The sequence below is a fragment of the Boleophthalmus pectinirostris genome, unplaced genomic scaffold (genome assembly GCF_026225935.1).
Source record: "Boleophthalmus pectinirostris isolate CB_2022bp ecotype Guang Dong unplaced genomic scaffold, ASM2622593v1 HiC_scaffold_23, whole genome shotgun sequence".
In the NCBI taxonomy this organism is placed as follows: domain Eukaryota; kingdom Metazoa; phylum Chordata; class Actinopteri; order Gobiiformes; family Gobiidae; genus Boleophthalmus; species Boleophthalmus pectinirostris.
The window spans coordinates 5690106-5715594 of NW_026571207.1; the positions used below are offsets into that span (position 1 = coordinate 5690106).

Below are 25489 nucleotides of genomic sequence, written 5' to 3' on the forward strand. Positions count from 1 at the left end.
GTAATTCACCGCCAAAACAATAAGAGGTTAGAATATATGTCCATTCATATATGCGGTCTGTGCGTACGACCTGCAGACATATAATCTCTGAAAAGTTTTACATGAACCATCTCCAGTGAGACAGAAACACAGAACAGACTCACCATCAGCAGAACATCCCTCTGTCACAGAAAGAACACTCATATTCCACTGAGTCGTGTCCTTTAGTCCAACAGAAACTGGAACAGGAACCACATCAGCGCACAATAGCGAGCTTTTTTTTGAGCTCTTAGTTTATGCGAATTAGCCATGTGGTTTTAAGTTTCATTTCTGTAAAAGGTAAACAAATATGCTCAAAGCTGTATAGAGAGGGAAGGCTTATGGACACAGAAACAACGTGTCTGGACTCAAATCATTTCTGATACAGTGATACGTTGATATGTGATACGGGACCTCATTATAACGTACAGTTTTTCTTTCTTTCTTTTCTTTTTTATATATATATATATATATATATATATATATTATATATATATATATATATATATATATATATATATATATATATATTTATTTATTTATTTATTTATTTATTTATTGTCTGCTTTTTCCTATTGTTCTTGAGACATGTACATCTCTATTTGAATTAGAATGGATTGGAAATGTGTCTTTTTAGTCTGGTAGCCTATTAGGTAACCAAAGCTGAAAGTAGTTTTATTTATTTATTTATTTATTTTTTGCTAGTTACGTTTTTGTTTACATCCATTATACATGACTATGCTATGATTATGTTTAAATCAGGGTCAAGCTGACTCATCTGTTCTAATGTGAAAAGGGGGCAGATCTGAATTTTATTTATTTATTTTTTAAGTAAACTACTCTCATTTAACGTCATATTGAGAAAAAAAATCTAATTGCTCTGAGGCCATTAGTGGTAATGGCAAGGACAATTGTTTGGGGGCCCCTCCAGGTTCAGGGGCCCTAGACAACCGCCTACTTTTGCCTAACGGTAGCGCCGCCTCTGGCTAAAGGTAAAATGTAGTTGTTAATTTGAAAACTACCATACTATACTACAATACTACTGCTATAAACGATTACTCAAACATGTGTGAATGAAACAAAACACAACTCCAGGTCTGTTTTCATGAGGTAACAACATTTTGACATGGTGTAAAGCTCACAAGAGTAAATTTTGCCTGACATACAGTAGGACCTTGGGGATATTATGCAAAATCGACTTTTCTGAGCTTTCTGCCGTGTTATAACGTTGATCCTTGTGTTGTGTAATTTCGTGATCTCTCCTGGGCCCTATTCAATCTATCCCCTCCTTAAGCTCTGCCCACAAGCCTACGTCACCCATGCTCCCACATGACAATTCTCCATAAATATATATATTTAAAAAAAAATAAAAACATGATACAAAACTGTACACGGCAACAACTTGACAAACCTGATGCAATGTGCAGAAGTTTCTATTTCACTTTACACTGATTGTCAGAGGTGGGACCAAGTCGTAGTTTTGCAAGTCTCAAGTCTTTGACCTCAAGACTGAGTCAAGTCCCGAGTCAAAAGACAGGAAAGTCCAAGTCGAGTCTCGAGTCACTGGCCCGTAAGTCCAAGTCTTTAAACTAAAAAACGTATGAAATATAGCTTAGAATTTTGCAATTTTATATGCATTTTAAACTAAACTGTACTAAAAAAGTCACAGTATATTTATATATGAGTATTTATAGAGTTGTAGAAATGCTCATTTTACTTTTTAAATGTCTTAACAACATCTAAGTGTGAACAGAATAGAAATAATTCAGATTTAAAAAGTGCTAAATAACAGTTTGTCATGTATTTTATACACTGAAATGGAAGTTCTTTGTAGTTCCCTCTGTTTTACTGTATTGTACTGCATATTACTGTATTGTACTACACTGTACTGTATATTCCTGTAGTACATTTGAGGATACCTTCTTACAGTACTTCAGTTAAATCCAAAGAAAAAAAAAAAAAAAAAAGAGAGAGAGTGAAGTGGGAGGGACATATTCCAGTTTGTTCCTGTAAAATTCAGCACATATCTTTCTTTTTAGAAGCATCGAGTCTTCTCAGGTCACAGCGCTCAAGTCTGAGTCAAGTCCCAAGTCACTGACCTTCAAGTCCAAGTCAAGTCCCAAAGTCTTTAACAAGTCAAAAATCAAGTCCTAAAAATAGTCACAACTTACAAGTCCCCACCTCTGCTGACTGTAACCTGATAGCTCTCTGAAGGGGGGGTGACTTAGCAGGGAGAGCAAAGAGAGAGGCGATTCGGAGCATCAAACATTGTATTCAAACTCGTTAAAATTTTCAAAACAATAAAAGGTAAAGTGATGAATAAATAATTTATGTGTTAGCAGTGAAAACGCCAGAGCAGTGCAATATTTCCTGTTTAAAATGGTGATTTAAAGTCCTTTCAGTTGAAAACAATCGTCACAGTTTCTTTAAATAATGTTGAAACATCTATAGTCTTTACTTTCCTCATATAAAACCCCAGAAAGTACAGCATTTTGACAGAATCCTGCTTTTAAGAACCGCATTTTCTACTGCAGCTACAGCCTCCTTCCCCTGTCCACCATTTCACAACTTAGAACTGTGCCTCCATTTTAACACAATAAGTGCTCCAACTCATCGATACTGACAAGAAAATGATTCCACGCACTACAAAAACCTGGTCAGGACCTGATTTCTGGAGTAGTCAGATTACCGAGTGAAGACGTGATGAAAAATACAACGAAAATATTGTATAAGCAGCTCAAATAAGTCTGCTGTGGATGATTTTCACGATATGCATCACAAGTTATGATATTTATTGCGATATTTTGATATTTTGAAGCTAATGAAACTAAGAATATGCTACTTGTTCTTCTTAAAATGCCTAGACAAGACTAAACCCAAAGAACTAAGACTTAAAAGTGTTTAGAACTGTTATTTCTTCATGCAGTCTGCACTGAAACGGAGCAAAGGATCATGGTCTATGTAGTTCCTTCTGTTTTATTACCTATTGCTGCACCAAAACTGTAAATTTAAGTGAAGAGACTTTTAATTTGATATATTGTGATGACCCACGATGTGATTGCGAGACCTTTGACGACATGATATCACGATATTTCGGTTATTGTTACATCTCTACTGTGTACTGCCTGCTTCTTCTGATTACTCTGCTCTGGTCTCTATGAGAGTTGTGAAAAGTGCTTATAAACTCATCGTGGTGAACAATTAGATTAACTTTGAACCACTGCAAGCTGTTTAAAGTGAGCGAGTTATGTGTTTCACATTTTTAAGACAGTAAAAAACAGCTAGTGTGCCTTAAATGATTTGATGTTATTGAAATTACTCTACTAGATCGATGCCATCCTTGATATTTCTAAGATATAATTACAAAGTTATCTGATTACTCCAGTTATCTGATCAGTCTAACCAAAATGTAGATTCTTCAATTTTGAAATCACTCCACATGTTTTAACCAGAGGTGTGCAGAGTAGCCAAAAATTGTACTCAGTAAGGATAACGTTTCGTAAAAATAATATTACTCAAATAGAAGTACAAATTAGTGGTGCAAGAAATCAACTCAATCATCAACAGTAACTTTGAATAAAGCACAAAATCTGGTATTTTCAAAGGACAGACACAAAAATGAGACTAAATCGTATGTGAAGCAGCGCTGCAAGAAACACAAACGCTTAAATCATTTCATATTGTCCACATAAAGCTTTTGTCACTGGTAGCCTTACTCATAGTGGGAAGCACAACTTTTACTCAAGTAAAAGTACTGCCACTTCTAGGGATGGAACGAGACGAGATTGGGTCCACGAGAACGAGACAAGACGAGATTTTGACATCATTTGTAATAAATAATAATAGTAACATCACAATTTTGGCTTCACTGTTTTGATTGATTTGACGTCATACTTTAGAGGTCACTGTATTCTGTTTTTTTGAGCTACAGCGTCTTAAAGGTTGTATGGAGGATTTTTTTTTAGTTTCAAACTGTCAGTGAAAGATTAAAATACCATTACAGAGATGCAGCAGCTTTGTAATTATGATGACCAAAAAAAAAAGAATGAAAATCTATCAACTGTGGACGTGTTGAGGCCAGATAAACATCAGCCAATAGAAAACGAGGCTCCCTCATTTTCTATTGGCTGTTGGGTTGTCAATCAAACTCCCTAGTGTAACTGACTCGTCGGAGCGCGGGGATTATGTGGTTTACACAGCGGTTCTTAGAGGCTTTTTCGAACTGTCGCTTCCTCGCTTTTTGCACAAAGTTTGTCGCGACGGCGGACGAGAATCCACGACCGGTTCGCCGCAAAAGAAAGTCTGTTTTTGAGGTCGCTGAAAGAAGAAGAGAAGAGGAAAAGGAGCGAAGACAAACTGAGGTGATTCTTGGAGATCTCGTCCAGCGATGGCGCGACCGAAGCAGACGAAGGGTCTAAAAACTGACGCGTCGGTCGCTGAATTACTTCTAGACAGGAAACTTCAACAGTAATTCTGAATGCGCACAAGGACTGTCGCTGTATTTCTCTTCCCTTAAAAAAATCCTCTATACAATCTTTAAATTGTGCCAGCTCTTAACTCTTTTCCTGTCCAAGCCAAAGGTAAATTCAGGAGGAAAAATAAATAAATCACGAGAATCATCTTGTAGCATGAGATCTTGTCCCATCCCTAGTTACTTCATTAAATGTCAAACAGAAGTAAGGAAAAGTACGGGTTTCTCAAGTAAACTGTTCAAATGCCAACCACAAGCTCACAGCGTCTAATGACTCCAGCCTTATGAACCCCAAGGCGAATTTTAACAGGACTGACTGACTTCTATTGGGCCATATATAATTCAGAAGCGGCTTATTTAGTTCTAACTCGTAAAACCAATCGAACGCAATCAAACACAGACAGCAGCTCATGTGTACACCCAAAGCACAGACTCTAATGTAGTTTCCCCATCACAAACAGACCTGGAGTTGTGTTTTGTTTCATTCACACAAGTTTCACGCACCAATCCTGCACATTTAGGCTCTTCTCTCAAACTCTCAGACGTTATTTAGTTGATTTTAACGCATTTTTTGGTTTTATTTTGAAATCAGTGCTTTTATTTTGGTACTCGTCACCAGTCTGTGGAACCGAAAGTGTCAAAAATAAGCGTGAGAGATGAAAATGCAAGTCGGCGACAAAGAAACGGACCTACAGAAGCAACACCTCTATGTATACGTTTGTGCATTTAATTTGGGTAATTTCGTGGGTGTATAAGTTACTTGCTGGTGTGCGTTTTCTGTTTCTTTTGTATAAATTACTTGGAAACGAAATTGTAAGTTAAAAAGACATTATTATTTAAAGTAGTCAGCTGTTATTTATGTTAATAGTGCGTTTGCATCACGTATCTTCATATGCTGATTATAAAAACTGTGATCTGTGATAAATTCATGTTTTTTATTTTCATGTATTTTCATATAAGCCAACTTTTATGGGCAATTTGTTGCTAACTACTTTACTACAAGTTACTGAGCCTTCAATGTACATCAAATACAAATTATTAAGAGATTGCTGATTGTGTTTTTGTATTTTCTCTTCCAGTTTCACTCTCCGTTCATAACACGAGCATTAAATGTGAAGACTACAACAACTGTCTCCTTATTGAATCAAAGTTTAGCTCGCCGTCACGCCGGAACTGCAAACGTCTCAGTGAGGACAATACAGCTCTACTGTCTGTTTGTTTTTAATTCCATCCATTCACTTTCACCAGAATGATTTGGACGATTTAAGCCCTGGAAATGACGATCTCTACTGAATGAAAGGTAAAAGGAGTTAACCCCCTCGTTTATCACGGGGGTTACGTTCTAAAAATAACCTGCAATAGGTGAAATCCGCAAAGTAGTCAACTTTATATTTTACAATTATTATATCTGTTTTAAGTCTGTAAAACCCCTCACCACAAACTTTATACACTTTTCTCACACAGGACAGTTACAACCCTTTTTGCATCCTTCTTAAAACTTATCGCTGCTGTCGTCCTTTTGTTATTTTCCTGCTTCTTTATGTAACGAACCGAAGATTAATTTATTCCTTAATGGAGCCTGGAGTCCTGCAGGGGTCCATTCTTGGAGACCCACACCGGCGCAGTACAGGACCGCACTCGCCCGTTAACCCGAGATTATATCAAAGTTTTTTCATACGCCAAGGACCTAACCAAGACTAAACCAGGACTAACCTAGGACGGACTCCAAGACTGAAGAGGAGGACTAAAACCAGGACTGAACTAGGACTCATGATCGGGACAGGCTCGAAGGTGACCGCAGGAGAAAGGACCGACAGAGAGCTCCGCACCTCAGAGGTAAGAGCGGCAATTGCCCGACTTCAGAATCACACTTCTAGAGATTGAACATTTATGAAAATTTGTCAAGCTGAACACATTTTGTACTGGCCAGGAAACACGGCACGGAGGAGAGTGATTGACAACGGTCTACAGTCCCTTAGCCAGTCAGGTCACAGGGGGAAGGACACAATGCTCATATGCTGTAAAAAAAAAAACATGCAAAATTGCACAAAAAATATATCCGAAACAGCAAGACCGCAAAAGGTGAACCACGATACAGCGATGGACGACTGTATAAAAACAAAAAACAAAAAAACACTTAATTGAATCATGTCGGTGAATAAGATAGAGCTGTTTAATGTCACACTCTGGAACATTCAGGTCAGAGCAATGACATAGCGCCAGAAACAAGCAGGTGACGAACCCCCCAACCAAAAAGTGGCATAGTGCACCTGTAAAGCAACACTATGCAACTTCTGTTTGTCTCCATGGAGATGCAGCCTTCTCCAGAATGTCGGCCCTTCGTTAATCAAATACTATGTCTCTAATAAAAATTAAAAAAAAACTTGAAAAACATGCAATTGCACTACGACTCACCTCTCCACAGATCTGACCTGTAGTTTAAATCCATGCAGGTAGATTAAAACTGTTTAATCCCATAACGAGGAACATTCCAGACTAAGCGGTAACATCTTCACGGAGACAAGCAGGTTGGCCACCAGAAATGTCGCACAACGCCCTTTTAATCAGTAATTATTTGTACATTTTCTGTTAAAAAAATCGCTTCCTCGTCAGTTCACTTGCATCACCAATTCTACGCTTTTGACCTTTGCCCAAACCATTACATCATCCGCCTTCAGTACTGCACCGGTAGCATATGACATCACAACGCTATGGGCCAAGTTTCGCTCAAAATAATGACGCAACTGGAACTAAGCCAGGACTACAACCAGGACTACAACACTACCGAACCAGGTCTACATCAGGACTAACCCGAGCTCAAACCAGGCCAAAACCAGTGCACGTGTCAACTCACTCCCTATAGATACTTTAGCAGCTGCATCAGACTTGAGGCGTTTTTCCTGTAGGTTTATGACAGAAGGTTCAGCAGTTACCATGGTGACGCAATGCGCACACGAGCAAACACCGCCAAAAAATGCTTTAATGTTGGCTGAAAAATAGAAAAAAACAGCACATTTTCAGGAGCCCGTGATGAATACGAGCGTTCGAGGGCCTGTTTAGGAGTTTTATTTTCAACAAAACGTTTTTTTCTGGTCAGATTGTGTTAAAATAAAAGTCATATTAAAGTCTAAAAACCCTCAGACAGAGTAGTGCTTACAGTCCCAGGAAATATTTATGACAATAGCTGCAACATTTTAAAACTACAGTCCGGTATCTTGTCTGTGCGTTGATGTTTTGCAAGTGATGTAATTCGCTGGGGGCTGTGGTGCTAACTGTAGGCTCTGCTCTGTCTAAAGTTCTCAAGTTACTCAAGTTAGACTTTAATCTGAGCTTTATTTTAACACAATCTGACCAGAAAGAACTGATCTAGCTGGAACTACAACACCTTCACCTTTCTGTCCAAAATCAAACTCCTAAACGGGACCATGAACGTTCGTATCGATCACAGACTCCTGAAAACGTGCTCTTGTATTAAAACCGTTTTGACTCATGTGTGTATTGCATCACCATAGCAACCGCTGTACATTCCACCACAGGCATACATGTAGAACACCCCCAGCATGATGTCACTGCAAAGTTTCAACACTGCACCAGTTGACAACAGCGTACGACATCGTAACCTAATGGGCAAATCGAATGTTAGAGCATTTCTCTCAGAATTGTCACTTAAAGGGCCCGTGTTATCTACATTATAGTACCATTTCCTCGTCACAAACAGACCTGGAGTTGTGTTTTGTTTCATTCACACAAGTTTCACACACAAACCCTGCATATTTAGACTTTTAGAGTAGTGTACGGTGTTTCAAAATGCCATACACTTTCACTAGAATCATTTGGAAGTTAAAAAAGTAGGTCAAAAGTATTTTATTTTTCAGACTATAAGGCGCAATATCAATAATGTCGAATTCTCTCGTCTATTTTCATACATAAGGCGCACCGGATTATAAGGTGCATTATGTGAAACAAATGGACAACACTTGAGACTGATCCTTAGCCCAGGCGTCCACGATCCATTGGCAGATCGTGGCATAATTCACCCGGTGTCTCCTCTCTGTCTTGATGAATGTCGATGATGAACGTGAATGTGCGTGAATAATTTAAGTTTTTTTTTTTTTTCCCCTACGAGGAGGACTCAAATATACATTGAGTAATAATGTGTTTAATGCAGCTTTGCGCACATTTTTTAAAAAATTTACAGAAACTAAACATAAAACCACATGACTAATTTGCATAAACTGTAAGCTCTGAAAAAATAACTCGTTCTTTGAGCGCTGATGTGGTTCAGCTTCTGTCAGACTAAACGACATGACTCAGTGAGTCAGTAAGCGCAACCAGAATTAATACATAAGGTACACTGGATTATAAGGCGGACTGTTGATTTTTGAGAAAATTAAGGGATTTTAAGTGCGCTTTATAGTCAGAAAAATACGGTAAATGTTAACTTTGCAAGGCAGAACAGAGCATTTTGAGCTTTTAAGACGTAGACAGACTAATAATAAAGGATTGCTCAAACATATGAGAATGAAACAAAACACAACAGCATTATAACATTGGTAAAAGCTCACGACAGTCAATTGTGCGTAACGTAGAACCTTTAATTTGATCTAAACCAGGACTTAATTAAACCAGGCTCAAACCAGGACTGAACCAGTACAGCTCACCCCTCTGTTGCTTTATCTCCAGTGGGAACCCAGCATTTTGTGACTATCTCTTCCTGTCTCGGGGGTCTGTCAGAGAACTGCTGGCTCACCGCTCTCACCCGCGCCAACTGCGATCTGTCACCGAGCGGGCCCCGGCCAAAGATGCATGGATAATTAGAGAGGCCATCACTGAGCCTCTCTCCCAGCTCCAGCGGCAGTCCTTCATCTCACGCTTGTACGCATATTAATACGCCGTGTTGCCAGATAGGGATGAAATGGACGAGGGAGAGTGGGGTTTTTTTGTTCGTGAAAACGTATGACCCGGGTCGAGCTCCCTGGCAGCCGCGATCATTAAACTGCAAACAAGAATCGTCAATCACGCCGGATGACATCACACACACACGACACATACATACTGTACAAACACTAAAGTTGAAGGATGTGAGGGAAATATCTGATTGCATTCACATTTTAAACAAAACAACGAAAACAAAAAAATGTGAACTGGCAAACTAATACAAGAATCATATTTCAAAAATGTTTTAAACTTCAGGGTTAGCAGTTTTTACACAGAATAAGACAGGAAATTTGGTTGGAGGAAAATGATGGAACTTCAAAAATTGCTGTCTTTTTTGATTTGATTGCGATTAAACTCCCAGACCCCAAACACATACATTGGGAGGACTGCCAGGCCCGCACAACCAGCCCCCCGTGCCACGCATCCAGCCCCACACTCATCACAACCAGCCCCACACAACCAGACCAACACACTGCGCAACCAGCCCCACACACCACAACCCGCTCCACTCACTACACAACCAGCCCCACACAACCGGACCAACACACTGCACAACCAACCCCAGCACACCACACAACCAGCCCACACAACAACCAGACCAACACAACCACACAACCAGCCCCACTCACTGCACAACTGGTCCCTCACAGCACAACCAGCCCCATGTGCCACAAAACCAAGCTCACATTCAGCACAACCAGCCCCACGCACCACACAACCAGCCCCCTGACTGCAAACTAACACTCCGCACAACCATCCCCACACAGCACAACCAGTCCTGCATGCAGCACAACCAGCCCCACACTCTGCACCAGTCACACATAATCATGCAGACCAGAGAAAGAATTAGCTCCAGCTCAGATCTTGACAAAGTGCTTCAGTGAAAATTTAATGTGGCGTTTTTGGCCGCGCTGTATTGCTCCTCTAAAGCGTACAGTGGAGTCTAGTACATCTCAAAGACACTTCAATTCAAAGCAGAAAATAACAATATTCTCCCTGGCTTTACCCCCACACAGAGTCCACACCAGTCTCAAGTTCATTTTTATAGTTTTCTATTTGAAATGGACAAATAAGTCTTCTAATTTACATAAAGTTTTCTTTAAAATACAGCACTTTGAAAAGAAAAGTCAAACATATCCATTTGCTGTGAGCAGTGGTGATAAAATAGTGGAGTGCAAAGGCACTTTCTGGATTCATCACTTGTCGTTTGGAAAGATTTCATTGAACACTCACCATGTACCTGTGGAGGCTATATGTACAGGAATGTCAGTCTGCAGCTCCTCTTCTACAAACACCTACTGCACTGGAGCAGGAAAATAGAATACAGTTGTATGAAAGAGCACAAAGCTTGTACACAGTCCTGCCCATGAGAATACCTGCCGTTATCCAAGTCTGTTAGATTTTTTTTCTCGAAAATGAAGAAATAATTTATACCTTCCAGGAGAAAAATAGAACTGCATAATAATATAATTCTTATAATCCGTTTATACATCTGAAAGAAAATGGAAAAGGAAAAAAACGTCCAGAAAAGCCGTGGATTCACTTGAGTCATGGCCCATTGAACACAGATAGATAAGACAGATATATAGAGGTATGATTACAGTAACGCAGGGTTATTGGAACGAGGCCAGGGCCTGGAGGAGGGGTGGAAAGGGACGGGGGGGCTATCTTACAGTTGGCTCATGGCAGTCTGTTTCTCCAGCACTTCCAGATAGTCAGGCTCTGTTTTTAGCTTCCCCGGCAGGAGCAGCGGGTGCTCGCTGTTCTTTATGGAAGCGTGCTCGGCCCCGTAGTACTTCCTGGGGGTCCCGTACAGCGCCGTCTTGTTGAGACGCTCGTGGGCAGGAGGGGGCCGGCGTGCGGTGGCTGCCTCGTAGGGGGGGACGATGCACGGTCTCTTGGGTAAAGTGCAAAAGTTGTAGGTGAAAGGTGGGGGTCCTGCGGGTGTGGGGAGTTCTTTGTGTGGCCTCTCTGCTAAGTTTTGGTACAAGACCTCTGGGGGCTCTGTGGACGTCATTGTGCACATGGTGGGCGATTTATCCATAAAATCCAGCGTGCTGATGGTGTACGCCCCTGGACTGCGCGTCACTACATCCTCTTTTTCACATCCAGAGGCCCAAAACTCAGCTCCTTCAGGTTGCGGTAAAAAGCCACCTGCTCTCCGTCTTTTTGCATGTAAATGGGGTTTTGGCACATGGAGCCGACGGGAGGGGGGATGTAGTTATAAACATGGCTTTCAGAGGACTTACCCGGCGTGGGTTCAGGGTTGTACGAGCCATATTGGACCTGAAAAGAATTGAGATCTAAGTTGTTAGCTCCGTTAGGGACGTGCTCCACACCTTTACGCCGCTTTAGGACGAAGACAAAAAGCCCAGCGCCGAAGCAAACGGACAGAATAAAAACGACTAAAAGCCCCAAAATCAGGACTGAGAGAGGGACCTCGGGGTGTAACTCTGGAGTGGAAAGTTTGGACTCCGTGGGGCTGACGGAGCTGAGGGGAGAGAAAGGAGAGGAGGAAGAGGTGGAGGAGGACGTGGGAGCAGAGGAGGAAGAGGAGGATGACAGAGCGGGGGTGGTGGGCTCTGTGCCGGGGCTGAGCAGGGTGGTGGGGGCCCGGGTGGGGGTGGCGTGCTGGGGGTGGGCAGCTCGCTGGGCTCGGTGCAGATGGCCTCATTACGGAGCGAGCGCAAGAGGCGGCCGGCGTGCTTGGACGGGGAGTCACAAGTGATTTCGTTCACAACCACGCTCGTGCTGGACAATTCCATCCAATTTTTGAGGGCCACAATGTCACATGTACAGTCCCAGGGGTTTTCCTGGAGGTCGATCTGGATGAATGCGGAAAGCTGGTCTAATACTCCTTTTACGGGCAAATAGGAAAAGTGGTTGTTACGTAAATTCAGCCGGGTCAGCATCGTGCCCCCGAAAACATTATCAGGGAGCGATCTGAGCAGGTTGTTGTTGAGAAATAGCAGCTGGAGGTTGTGCAAAGAGTTAAAAGTCTGCGGAAAAATATCTTTGATGATGTTATATTCCAAATATAGGTACTGCAGTGACTGGAGCCCGGCAAACAGCGACTGTGAAAGAGTCTCGATGTAATTCCCATTCAAATAAAGACGCCGGAGATTGGTTAAATTCTCAAAAGCTCCCTCCTGGATAACAGCGATCCTGTTATTCCCAAGATGCAACAGTTCCAGAGAGCTGTATTCAGCCAAGTCCATCCTGTAGATGACTTGCAGGTAGTTGCCGGTCAGGTGCAGTTTTTTAGGGTAAGAGGGTTTTGGGTTAAGCTCGCTTATGTTATGTAATTTCCGCTCCTGGCAGTTGATGTGGAGGCCGCTGTCAGGGTTGGGGGACGTGCACACACAGACGGAGGGGCATAGCATGGGCACCGGAGAGCGGGTCTGGTACACCATTATGGGTCCAAAGACGTGCTTGTCCTTGAAGCGAGGGGTGGGCCGGTTGTAGCGCATCTTGGGGGGACGGGAGGCTTTGGGGGCACGGGTGGGGGTGACCAGACCGGGGTGGTAGGTGGGGGGCAGGGCTCCTTGGAAATGGGAGTCGGAGGGGGGGTGCGCGCGCTCCCCGGCGTTCCTCCGCGGGCATAAATCCTGTTTGATGAGCTGCGTGATGTCTTTGCCGTGCAGCCGGAAGGGAGTCTCGCACACGATGTCCCCCACGAAAACCGAAATGGTGTCCAGCCACGATTTCAGAGGGATCAGGTCACAGGTGCAATTCCATGGGTTCTCCTCCAGCTGTATCTCCATGATGCCCCCGATGTGCTCCAACACCCCCGCGAAGGGCAGCATCTTCAGCCGGTTGCCTCGTAAATCCAAGTGAGTGAGGAGCACGAAGCGGAAAATGTTGGGCGGCAGGGACAGCAGCAAGTTGTCATTGAGAATGAGCACTTTGAGCTTGTTGAGCTTACTGAAGGCGCCCGGCTCGATGGTGCTGATGTAATTATAGTCCGCCTGCAGATACTCCAGACTCTCCAGCCCGGCAAACGTGTCCTCCTTAATCACCTCCAGGTTGTTGTTGTTCAAGTGCAAGCGCTTGAGAAAACGCAGCCCGTTAAACGCACCCGTCCGAATCTCCTGCAAGCCATTATTCCCCAGATGCAGCGAGCTGACATTGCCGTAACTGACAAACTCATTGGCATTGAGCCGTGACAGGAAGTTGCCGTTTAGGAAAAGCTGGGAGACTTTATTCGGCGGTGCCTGGTACTGATTGACAGTTGTAAATCCCTTATTCTCACAGTTGATGTTGAGTATGTTCTCGCGCTCCTCACATGCGCAGCGGCTCTTGCAGATGTCTTTGGAGAGGGAAGTTTTGCGGCTCTCCGCTCGGCTCATCGTCAGGACGCTCAGCAACAACACGCCACGCAGCATCTTTACAGCCACGGGAGCTCGCCCACGTCTAGATCCGGCATTTAAGTTTGCAGCCAGAGCCGTGCGTCGAAGGAGCGGAGGGGCAGGGGAGGGAAGGGAAGGGGGCTCTCATTCTCAACGCACTCACACACAAGCAAGCACACGGGGACGGAGAACGCTATCAGCTGAAGCGCGCGCCATGTAGTCCAAAAAGATTAATCCGTTCGAAGAAAACAGTTATCTTGAAAATAAAAGACTCTGCGGTCTTGCTGCTCTTGGATCATTGTCAGACGCACAGAGAAGTGAGAGGGACTTCTACTGCACCATTCCCCCTTTTCTCTTTGCAGCTCATACAGAGTGAGCCAAATATCCACCCAGAGACGAGCAGCAACAAACGGTGCCTGTGTGCTCCGCGTTCAGCCTCCTCATTTTAGTCCCGGCACTTTTTCAGCAAAATCCAGGGAGCGTCCAGGGGAAACTGTGACGCGCGCAGAGGCTCCGCGGGTCCGAAGCCGAGGAGCAGAGAGGGGAGTGCGCCGGGGGGACAGACACAAGAGCGCTGTTGTATTCCGAGGGCTGAGGCATAACTCCAGTCCGCCTCCTCTCCTCCGCCGTGCGCTCTCTGAGTTAGCACCAAGTGTCTGCTGCTGCTGCTACTGCCTCTCCGCTCACCCGTGTGCGCCTGGGAGAGAGAGGAGAGAGAGAGAGGGAGAGGGAGAGGGAGGGAGAGGAGGAGAGAAGGAGAGAGGAAGGGAGGGAGGGAGAGGGCAAGGGCCGTGACGTCACTAGTTCACACACACACACACAGACACAGACACATATCTACAGCTTTGGTTACAATTGTTGATCTCTGAAGTGTTTTTTAAATGAGAGTTGGAAGTGACTACTGGAGATGAGCGACAGTGCTACAAAAAACGGGTCTATATATGAAAACATTTACATTTTGAATTTAAATGTGTAATATCTATGAATATAATGCAATATTTTTTTTACTTACTTTACAAAAATATTACAACTAAACATGCCCCTATGATATTACAAAGTATAGCAGCTAAGTAAAGTAAAAATAAAAGACTTTTGTATAAGGTTGGGGCCATTACTTTTTTCAGAATTATATTTTGGTAATGCATTATACATTTTAATACATGAGCAAAGACTTAATTCATAATTAAAAAAAAATATTCAGGCTTTGTCACTTCTTAACCTAACCTCACCCTAACTCTTAACTCTAAACTCTTAATTAATAAATACTAAGTCTGAATCATGGAAACTATATTTCTGAAAAAGTAATAATGTAAAAGTAGTAGCAGTAGTAGTAGCAGCAGCAGTAGTAGTAGTGGTTGTTGTTGTAGTAATAGTAGTACTGTTAATGCTGGTAGTTGTACTATATCAAATGCAGTAGTGGTAGTAGTAGTAGTAGTGACTGTAGAGTAGCAGCAATAGAAGTAGTAGTGACAGTAGTAGTAGTAGTAGTAGTAGTAGTAGTAGTAGGTGGTAGTAGTGGTGTGGTTGTACTAGTAGCATAATCACTCTATATCAAAAGTAGAAGTAGTTGTAGTAGTAGTAGAAGTAGTGATAATACTCGTGGTTGTACTAGAATAACGACTCTATATCAAAAGCAGTAGTAGTAGTAGTGACAGTAGTAGTAGTAGTAGTAGTGATAGTACTAGTTGTTCTACTAGTAGCATAACCAATCTATATCAAAAGTAGTAACAGCAGTAGTAGTAGTAGTAGTAGTAGTAGTAGTAGTAGTAGTAGTAGTAGTAGTAGTAGTAGTAGTAGTAGTACTAGTAGCATAACAACTCTATATCAAAAGTAGTAACAGTAGTAGTAGTAGTAGTAGTAGTAGTAGTAGTAGTAGTAGTAGTAGTAGTAGTAGTCTAGTAGTAGTAGTAGTCTACTAGTAGCATAACCAATCTATATCAAAAGTAGTAACAGTAGTAGTAGTAGTAGTAGTAGTAGTAGTAGTAGTAGTAGTAGTAGTAGTAGTAGTGGTTATACTAGTAGCATAACAACTCTATATCAAATGTAGTAGCAGTAGTTGTTGTTGTGACAATAGCAGTAGCAGTAGCAGTAGTAGTAGTAGCATTGGTAGTAGCATAAGAAATCAAATTCAGTAGTAGTAGTAGTGACAATAGTGGCAGTAATAGTAGTAGTAGTGATAGTACCAGTGGTTTTACTAGTAGCATAACCACTCTACGTCAAAAGCAGTAGTAGCAGTAGTAGTAGTAGTAATAGCAGTATTGGTAGTAGCATAAGAAATCAAATTCAGCAGTAGTAGTAGTAGTAGTACTGTAGTAGTAGTAGTAGTTGGTTGATTATGAATGAAGTCGTGTTAGTGTTAGTAGTGCAGATAAATGGTCATGTGAATTTCGAGAGTGTAGTGCGCATGTCCTTGCCGCTGATCTGTGTACATGTGGTCGGCCTGTGGGCAAACACACTCAATAAAAACTGCAATGACTCTAGAGCCCAGAGCACACAGTAGATCACAGCACAGAGCCTGTAAGTGCCACGTGTGACAGATACAGGAGCGGGCGCCACTCCGCACCACCGCAGTGTCTTTTAACTGCTTTAAACATGGGATTTACGGATCTTTAAAGACACCGCGCATGATTTTTACCCTCTTAAAACATGGGAAAAGTAGTTCATTTTAAACAGCGCTCTGACAAAAAGAACTTGTAAGATTTACTGGAAAAAGTCCTCGTAACAATTTGCTCTGGCACTTTTTTAAAGTCAGTTTTACTGCTGTAATATCAGGTACAATTTACCTGTCAGTATTAAGTAAAAAGTACTTACCACCACGATTAACAGTCAGGAATTTATTGAGTAATTGTTACTTATTTTTTTATAAGGTTAGAAGTCACATTTGTGTAAATAAATTAATTCAAATATGAATTGTCATAATTAATTGCATTGCTGTGGTGAAATAATTAAGTACATTTTATATGTCTAGTTTTTATTGATGTATATAATAAACGGTCAATGATCATGTTTTTGTATAACGCTTTTTCACCTTCAAGGCACTCAATCGTTTTAAAAGGAGCTTTGTTTTATTTATTTTATTTATTTGTATTTATTTATTTAGCATATATAACATAACAATTCAATTAATTAATGAATTAATAAAAAAAAAAAAGATAAATAAAGTAGGTGCCGGAAGAGTAAAAAAAAAAAAAACAAAAGGGCGTAATATTAAAGCCTCCACCTTATGAATACATTAAAAAATTAACATTATCATTGTGGATTAAAAATAAATAAATAAATTATTATTATTATTATTATTATATTATTATTATTATTATTATTATTATTATTATTATTAATAATAATAATAATAATAATAATAATAATAATAATAATAATAATAATAATTTGATTCAAACATGGATTAAAACATGTGAAAACTGGCTCCAAAATTTCCCGCCTCTGTATCGTAGGCAAATCTGAGCTCTTGATGTGACACATTTTGGAACATGAAAATTATGATTTTGACAAGTTTTGTATCTATGAATCTCTGCACTGGTCATTACATTTTTAAGAATTTTATACCGGCTGCTATCATACTTAAGAATAAATTGTAATCTGTTTATCTAAAGATTGTGTGTTTTTAATATATTTAATATTTATTGTGATTTTAGTCAAGCGTGATGGATGAATTTAACTAAATGTTTATGGAAAAAACATTCTGCACTGGAGCTCTGTGGAGTGGATAACAATTTTTATTTTTTATTTTTTTCAGTTTTCGTTTTTGTGTTTAAGTGAATAATAGGAAAAACGGATAACGGCCGTTTCCCGTTTTCATGATTTAAATTGCGATGCCGGGATTTTGCACCTCATACAGACTGAACCGGACTAAAACAAGACTAAACTAGGACTAAACTGTTGACAGTTCTGGTCTAGTCCCAATCTCAGTCCCGGTCTCAGTCCCGTTCTAGTCCCAGTCTGGTCCCAGTCTGGTCCCAGCCTGGTCCCAGTCTGGTCCCAGTCTCAGTCCTGGTCCTGTTCCTGGAGTAAAACAAGACTAAACTAGGACTAAACCATTTTCAGTTTTGATCTGGTCTCAGTCCCGGTCTGGTCCTAGTCTTGTTCTGGTGTCAGTTCTGGTCAGGTCCTAGTCTTAGTCCTGGCCTGGCTCCAGTCTGGTCCCGGACCTGATTTAGTCCTGGTTCAGTCGGTACGCAGCGCAGTCACGGAAACGGGAAACGACCGATATACATTTTTGAAAATTGTATTTATATATTTTTTTTCATTATTCATTTAAACACAAATCTAAAACTGAAAAAATTAATTGTTATCTTTTTTTTTTTCTTTTTTTTTTTTTTTTGAGACAAATAATGAAGAAAATTATATATATATATTTTTTTTAAATTCTTTTTATGTTTGGTTTTATATTGAAAAACGAATGAACGCATGCTACACGGATTAAATAAGTACATTTTGTCCATTGCTATTAAATAAGTTATATAGTTCAGTGTAAAAATTCCTTTTTTTTTTTTTTTCCCCAGCAGTGGTTCAGTTCATCTTCACTTTCCTACTGCATTTCAAGCATTTTAAGTATCCACCGTGATTAGCATGTCATCAAGCTTGGGTGTCATGTCACTGCTAGCAACACTTTAATTAGATTAAATATGCACAGTTTTTATTATATGAAAAATAAAAATCGTAAAAAGTCACTGTGTTAATCTTTAAAAAAATAATTTTGGCCTATTTAAAGCCTTATTTATTTTCAGTAACTTCTTCTTCTTCCTCTTTCACTGCTGTTTCTGTGCTGAGCTGTTGTATCACTTTGTACCAATAACTCAATCCATTCTGTAAAACCTCCTTATATGTCCTCTTCTCTTCAATCCACTGAGTATTGAGCGAATGAATAGCGCTTTGCTTTGAGTATTTTGAAAGGCGCTCTATAAATCGCTCTATTAAAAGGAAGTATAATTTGTACTAACTGTGTTAAAAGGGGTATTACGCCAAATCGACTTTTTAGAGCTTTCAACCAGATTGTAACATTGTTCTCTCCTTCCTTTTTTTTTTTTTCTTTTTTTTTTTAATACCAGTAAGTACTTTAACGACACCTGTTTTTCGATACTGGTTTCTGAATGGTTCTTTTTTCATTGCTTGTATTTTTTTCAATTCTTGATTTATTTAAGAACTATGTTAATTCATATTTAAAACATAGTGGGCTGCTATTTTCTGTATTTTTCAGACTATAAGTCGCTCTGAAGTATAAGTCGCACCAGCCAAAAAATGTGTAATAAAGAAGAAAAAAAACATGTAAGTCGCACCGGATTATAAGTCGCACTTTCTGGGGGAAATTTATTTAATAGAATCAGAGACCAGGAACCGACATTTCATCTTGAAAGTCAAGTTCTAGTAATAACAATAGAAGAGAGAACAACAGACGTCACATATGAACAGTTCTTCAGATAAATATAACATAAACAACAGAACAGAACAAGTTTAACAAACGCTCCATCTCACTCCAAATCACTAAATCCTTTGAATCCTTCAGCCTTGGTGTCACTTCTGAGCAACTCCGCAACCTCCGGAGGTAAACGGAGTTCTTCTTCCTCTTCTGTGTAGCTGTCGTCAGACTCAGCATCAGTTCCAGTTAGAATTATTCTGGTCTTTCTGAATCCCGACAGGATGGTTTCGATGTCACTGAATTCCAGCCTTTGTTGATCCATCCAGTGACTTCCAGGAAAGATGCATGGTGCACACTCCCGGTTACTGTGAAGCTGTGTTCTCCATCCCCGCTTTCCGCCAGTTCCTCACAAGTTTCTCGCTCACTCCAAACTTTCTTTCTCCTGCTTGATTATCGTTTTCGGCTGCAGGTTTCACTACTTGCAGCAGGACAGCAGCTCTTTCTGCAGGAGACATGCGCAGTAAAGCCAAGTGACAGTGGTACAGGAGTAATAGGAGCAGCAGATACTGACACACAAGCCTAGAGCCTCTCACGGCTGTCACTGTGAAAAAATTTTATACATAAGTCGCACCAGAGTATAAGTCGCAGGAAACACCCAAACCATAAAAAAAGTGTGACTTATAGTCCAAAAAATACGGTAATGTTCAGTTTTACCTCCAAACACATGCACATGCAAAAGAACCAAAGCGCACAGCTGATCCTCCTGTTGAATTTTACTTTTATGTTCTTCGTATACCACCCATTGCGCAGTTACCTGGAAGGAGCAGGAGGATTACGGAGAACTTTACGTGGACTCGTTCGTCTGCATCTTTACAGAGACACCAGTTATTCCAACCACTTTTCTTGATCACATGTTGCTCTCTATTCCTTACAGGTGCATTGTGTAACTTTACTCACGGAGATGTTAATGCTGGCATGTTTCACAGTATGGCATAGACCTTTTCTAGTTTTATAGAGACCAAACCACAGCAAGTTACAGGTCAGATTTGTGGAGAGGCGACCCTCGCTCAGCCAGAATGCCAAGTGCTTTTGAGCTATAAAACCACCTATAATTTAATAAATAACGTAAAGTCGAGCTGTTTAAAGTCATGCATACATCTCCCCTAGCACACTTTTAATAAGAATGTGTAAAATGAATGTATTAAAACTATAATATTTTTTAAAAAGTGTGTTCAGAAATGACATCCAGAACAGAGTCTTAGCTCACACACCTCCCCTCTGCCTCTCTCTCTCTCTCTCTCTCTCTCTCTGCTGCAGTGCTGTTGTATCTGCTGCAGGGCTGTTCCCCCGGCGTCCACTAGGAGGCAGAGAAGACCTCCCTGCGGCTCCCTGCGTCTCTGCGCGCGTTATCAGTACATGAGCTGTTTGTGTCTGCGGTCTAATCTAACACGAGTCGCATTAGAGGACGTGACGGATGGCGGCGGAGACGGAGGAGACAGTTACACGTGGGGCTCAGTGGGGGGGGAGGGCCCACGTTAACTACTGTGATTTGTCTTAATGAAAAACATGAGAGAAGAAGTGCGAAAGACACCAATCAAAGTCAGAGCGGCAGCAAAACCAAAAAGTCAAAAGTAATACTAGTAGTAGTTGTTGTAGAAGGAGCTGCATAACTTCTAAATCAAAAGAAGTAGTGGTAGGAATAGTAGTAGTTGTAGTACTGTCATAACAAACCGTAAAGTAGTTGTAGTAGCATGACAATCTGAATCAAAATTATTATTAGTAGTAGTGGTTGAATAAACAATGTAAAGTAATAGTAGTAGTAGTGGTAGTAGTAGTAGTAGTAGTAGTAGTAGTAGTAGTAACAAAAAATTTAAATCAAAAGCTGTAGTTGTGGTAGTACTGGTAGACGTAGCAGTAGTAGTAGTAGTAGTAGTAATAGTGGTGGCAGTAACAACAAACAGTCAAAAGTAGTTGTGTGGTTGCAGTAGACACAGTAATAGTAGTAGTAGCAGTAGTAGTAGTAGTAGGACCATATCAAAACTAAATAGTAGTGTTAGTAGTAGTTGTAATAGTCTCTAGTAGTTCAAAAGGAGTTGTCATAGTAGTAGTGGTAGTAATAGTAGCAGCAGTAGTAGTAATAGTAGTAGCAGCATAACAAATCTAAAAGTGGTTGTAACAGCATGACAAATCTAAATCAAAAGTACTAGTAGTAATAGTGGTAGCATAGCCAATCTAAAGTAAAAGTAGTAAAAGCAGTAGTAGTACTAGTAGTAGTAGTGATAACAACAACAAATCTAAATCAAAAGCAGTTGTGTGGTTGTAGTAGACACAGTAGTAGTAGTAGTAGTAGAAGAACATATCAAAACTAAATAGTAGTGCTAATAGTTGTAGTAGTTTCTAGTAGTTCAAAAGAAGCAGTGGAGTAGTGGTAGTGGTAGTAGTAGTAGTAGTAGTAGTAATAGTATCAGCATAACAAATCTAAAAGTAGTAGTAGCAGCATGACCAATATAATTCAAAAGTTGTAGTAGTAGTATAATCGTGGTAGCATAAACAATCTAAAGTACAATGTAGTAGTAGTCATGGCATAACAAATCTAAAAGTAGTAGTAGCATGACCAATCTAAATCAGAAGTATTAGTTGTAGTAGTACTTGTTTTGCTTTCTTATTTCTTTGCTTGGAATGTTCCACAGTATGGCATTAAATGTTGCATTTAAAGCTTTTCAAACCGCAAATGGACTAAGTAGGAATTAAAATTGTCTGTCTTATTCTGTAGTAACATAGTATATAGGCCGAAACTAACAACAACTAGCAAGTTAACCGCACACTTCCTTCCTCACCGAGGGTAAAATGAACACATGGGTCTTATTTTAACGCCAAGAAATACTTTGACGATATATCTGCTCTGGGGTTACAACAAAGCTCCTTTAATGTGGTCAGATTTTAAAGTCCATCAAGTATTTCAGTACGTCTCACGCATCAGTCTTTACCACCATCTCCGACGTCGTGAGAGACAGGGCTGAGTCACGAGGCTGTAGACCAGAAGGTGACGAGAACTTTGTCCATCAGGATTCCACTAACTCCATCCAGTCCGACCAGCTCCATTCATCACGCGGACCGTTCTAATAAACCCACGCCTGGATGCCCTGTCCGCCGACATTAAGCGGCCGGTGCTTCATGGCCGAGGGGAGGAGATGGTGATGGATGGAGCGGAGAGGAGACGTCAGGAGCTCAGATGATTCCAGGTGGGTCCCCGTGTCACCGCTCGGCCAAACAGCCCATCCGTCAAGTCAATCATCCGGGCTGCAGAGGAGGAGCGGAGTCCAGGCGGGGCTCAAAGTTTGAAGAATACAGGAATTTTGTTTTTAGTCGTAATGTTCTTACATCTTACTACCACGCAAAAGTTTGGACACACTTTTTCATGTTAGTTTTAGAAAACCCTAAGTCTTGCAAGTCCAGTGAAGAGCTTGAAATGGAACAAAGGTAAGTACTGAACAGCCAGAGGTAAAAAAAAAAAAAAAAAAAAAAAAAAGATAAAAGATAACAAAACACATGTCCAAGCTCTGACAAAACTACCTCAGAAAAAAGAACAAGATGGTAAACTTGAAAACACGAGCTGGTTTGGGATGAACTGGACAGAAAAGTGAAAGCCAAGCAGCCTACAAGTGCCACACATTTACGGGAACTTCTGCAACAGACTTGGGAAGAACTTTCTGAAGAATATTTCATTTTTGTTGTAGAAAGAATGCCACGAGTGTGTCCAGCTGTTATATCTGCCGAAGGTGGACACTTTCATGAATCAAAATACGTTTTGGTCAACAGTAAACAGCAAAAAACTGGAAAAAGTGTGGTGTTCTGAATGTGCGTTCACTCCAGGGCGTCAAAAAAAGCCCTAGACACCTCTATTTGGACTCTTTTGCATTTGAGTTTAGACGCCCCTCTTTGACGCTGTGGATAAATGGGAGGAAACTTCTTGATGTGCGTCTGTTGCCCTGGAAACAAGTGCCCGGTCTTTTCCCGAAACAATGATGGAACAGTTTTATTAAATAAAACCATCAGCAGAGGCGATCGGGATGACGACTGCGATGTATATATATGTGTTTACTCCGCTAATGACACTGATTCAGTCCTGGTTTAGTCCCGGTCCAGTCCCGGTCTAGTCGCGGTCTAGTCCTGGTGTAGTCCTCACTATCCGCTTGGTGATTGTGGCGTATATATTTAGACTCCACTAATGCTTGTGCTCCGGTTCTCGGGTCTTTCTCTTTCTTCCTGATACGTCCCTGATTGGTTGGCAAGGTGCGTCTAACATTTTCAAATTCTGACGCTGAGATTCGCCCCACGCTGATGCCCCGAAGGCGTGCCGCAAAAACACAGGACACCCAAGACCCGCCTAAGTCCACATAGACTTTATATATAAACTGGACACTTTGTCGCTCTGGTGTGAACCCCTTTAAAACTTTTGAGTGTAAGTTGAGTCTTTATTTCCATGATTATTTCCATTGTAGATTGTAACTCAAGCGTCAAAACAGTAGCTCAGTTGGTAGTTTGTCCACTGATCTGAAAGTCATTGGTACAGTGATCATGTCTGCTGCCAACGGTGCGATTCAAGATCCCACAGATGAATGCTTTTATTGTGTTCTTTGGCAAGACACTTAACCCCCCTCGCCCCCAGTGTCTGCGTACACTTGTGTGTGAATGTGTGTCTGCATGGGTGAGTTCTTCCTTGATGTAAAGCCGTTTGAGTGGTAGAAAAGTGCTGTATAAAAACGTGCCCAAAACTATGAATGACACATATGCGATGCAGTGAACAAAAAGTAAAGTCAAAATAAAACCAACTCCAATGACTTATGGATTTTTAAAAGCCTTTGGCCTTTACTTTGAACGCCGCTTTGCACTTTTGGCATTTCTTGGCCCTGACGCGGCACAGCTGTGGAGTGAAAACCATTTCAGGAGACTTCATCAAGAAGCTCATTGAGAGAAGTCTAAGGGTTCGCAGCGCTGTCGACAAAGCAAACCTTGAGGAGTGTAATGAAAATATAAAAAAAATAAAATACGAATAGCTGCACATCACACTAGCGGGCAGCAGAAAAATAAATAAATAGGAGTTGATCTGCAATATGCTGTCTTGAAAATAAGCAATTCAAGGTTGCTCAAACACGCAAGAATCAATTCTACATGAGCAAATGAGTGAGGAGAAACAAACAACATGGTTAAAAACTCTGAAAGGTCGATTCTTCGCAATAGATTTGCTCTAAATGCAATAATTGCTTTGTCAGTAATCTTTTGCAAGAAATATATGTGCAATGTAGTGACAGTTACACACAAATGGGACAAGATTGCAATACATTTTGGTGCTGTTTGGCGATATTGTCATAATAAATCGATATTTCACACACAACTAATCAGAGTCCTGCACGGGTCCATTTTTGGAGACTTGCACCGGCTCACACCCGCACAGTCCAGCACCGCACCCGCCGGTTAACCCGTGATTATATCAAAATTATCCCGGCATCAGCCCAGACCCGTTAACTTTCCGCCCGTTACCCGTCCGTTCCCGTGATAAATTACAAACACATTCTAAAAGCATTCTAACTGAGGCATCCATCAGAATATGAATTGAAAAGTTACGACTTCAAGAATTACAATCACAAACTAAAATGAAATGGTTTTGCTTTGTTCAGTACGAATACAAATTCATAGACGAGACTCGACTGTCATCACTTCACAGGCTTTATTTACTGAGCAGAAGAAACGTTGATCGAGATGCCGGACTTTTGCACCCCACACGCCACTACTGAACCAGGACTAAACCAGGACTGACCCAGGACTAACCTAGGACTGATTCCAGGATTGAACCAAGAGGATTAAACCAGGACTGAACCAGGATGACTAAACCAGGACTGGACTAGGACTAAGACAGGACTAAACCATGACTAACCTAGGGCTGATTCCAGGACTGAACCAGGAGAACTAAACCAGGACTAAACCAGGACTAAACTAGGACTAGGACTAACAGGACTAACCAGGACTAAACCAGGACTAACCTAGGACTGATTCCAGGACTGAACCAGGAGGACTAAACCAGGACTGGACTAAGACTAAAACAGGACTAAACCAGGACTAACCTAGGACTGATTCCAGGACTGAACCAGGAGGACTAAACCAGGGCTGGACTAGGACTAAAACAGGACTAAATCAAGACTGAACTAGGACTAAAACAGTACTAACCTAGGACCGATTCCAGGACTGAACCAGGAGAACTAAACCAGGACTGGACTAGGACTAAGTCAGGACTAAACCAGGACTAACCTAGGGCTGATTCCAGGACTGATCCAGGAGGAT

At 41.1% G+C, this 25489-nt stretch overlaps 1 protein-coding gene across 1 annotated transcript; it reads right to left on the reverse strand.

Annotated features, from left to right (window-relative positions):
- Positions 1–11096: 11096 nt before the first annotated feature.
- On the reverse strand, positions 11097–13812 carry slitrk2 (SLIT and NTRK-like family, member 2). Its single transcript, XM_055159374.1, is given in 3 exon segments — positions 11097–11533; positions 11536–12009; positions 12090–13812. Coding segments are annotated over 3 exon segments (2634 nt in total).
- Positions 13813–25489: the final 11677 nt, after the last annotated feature.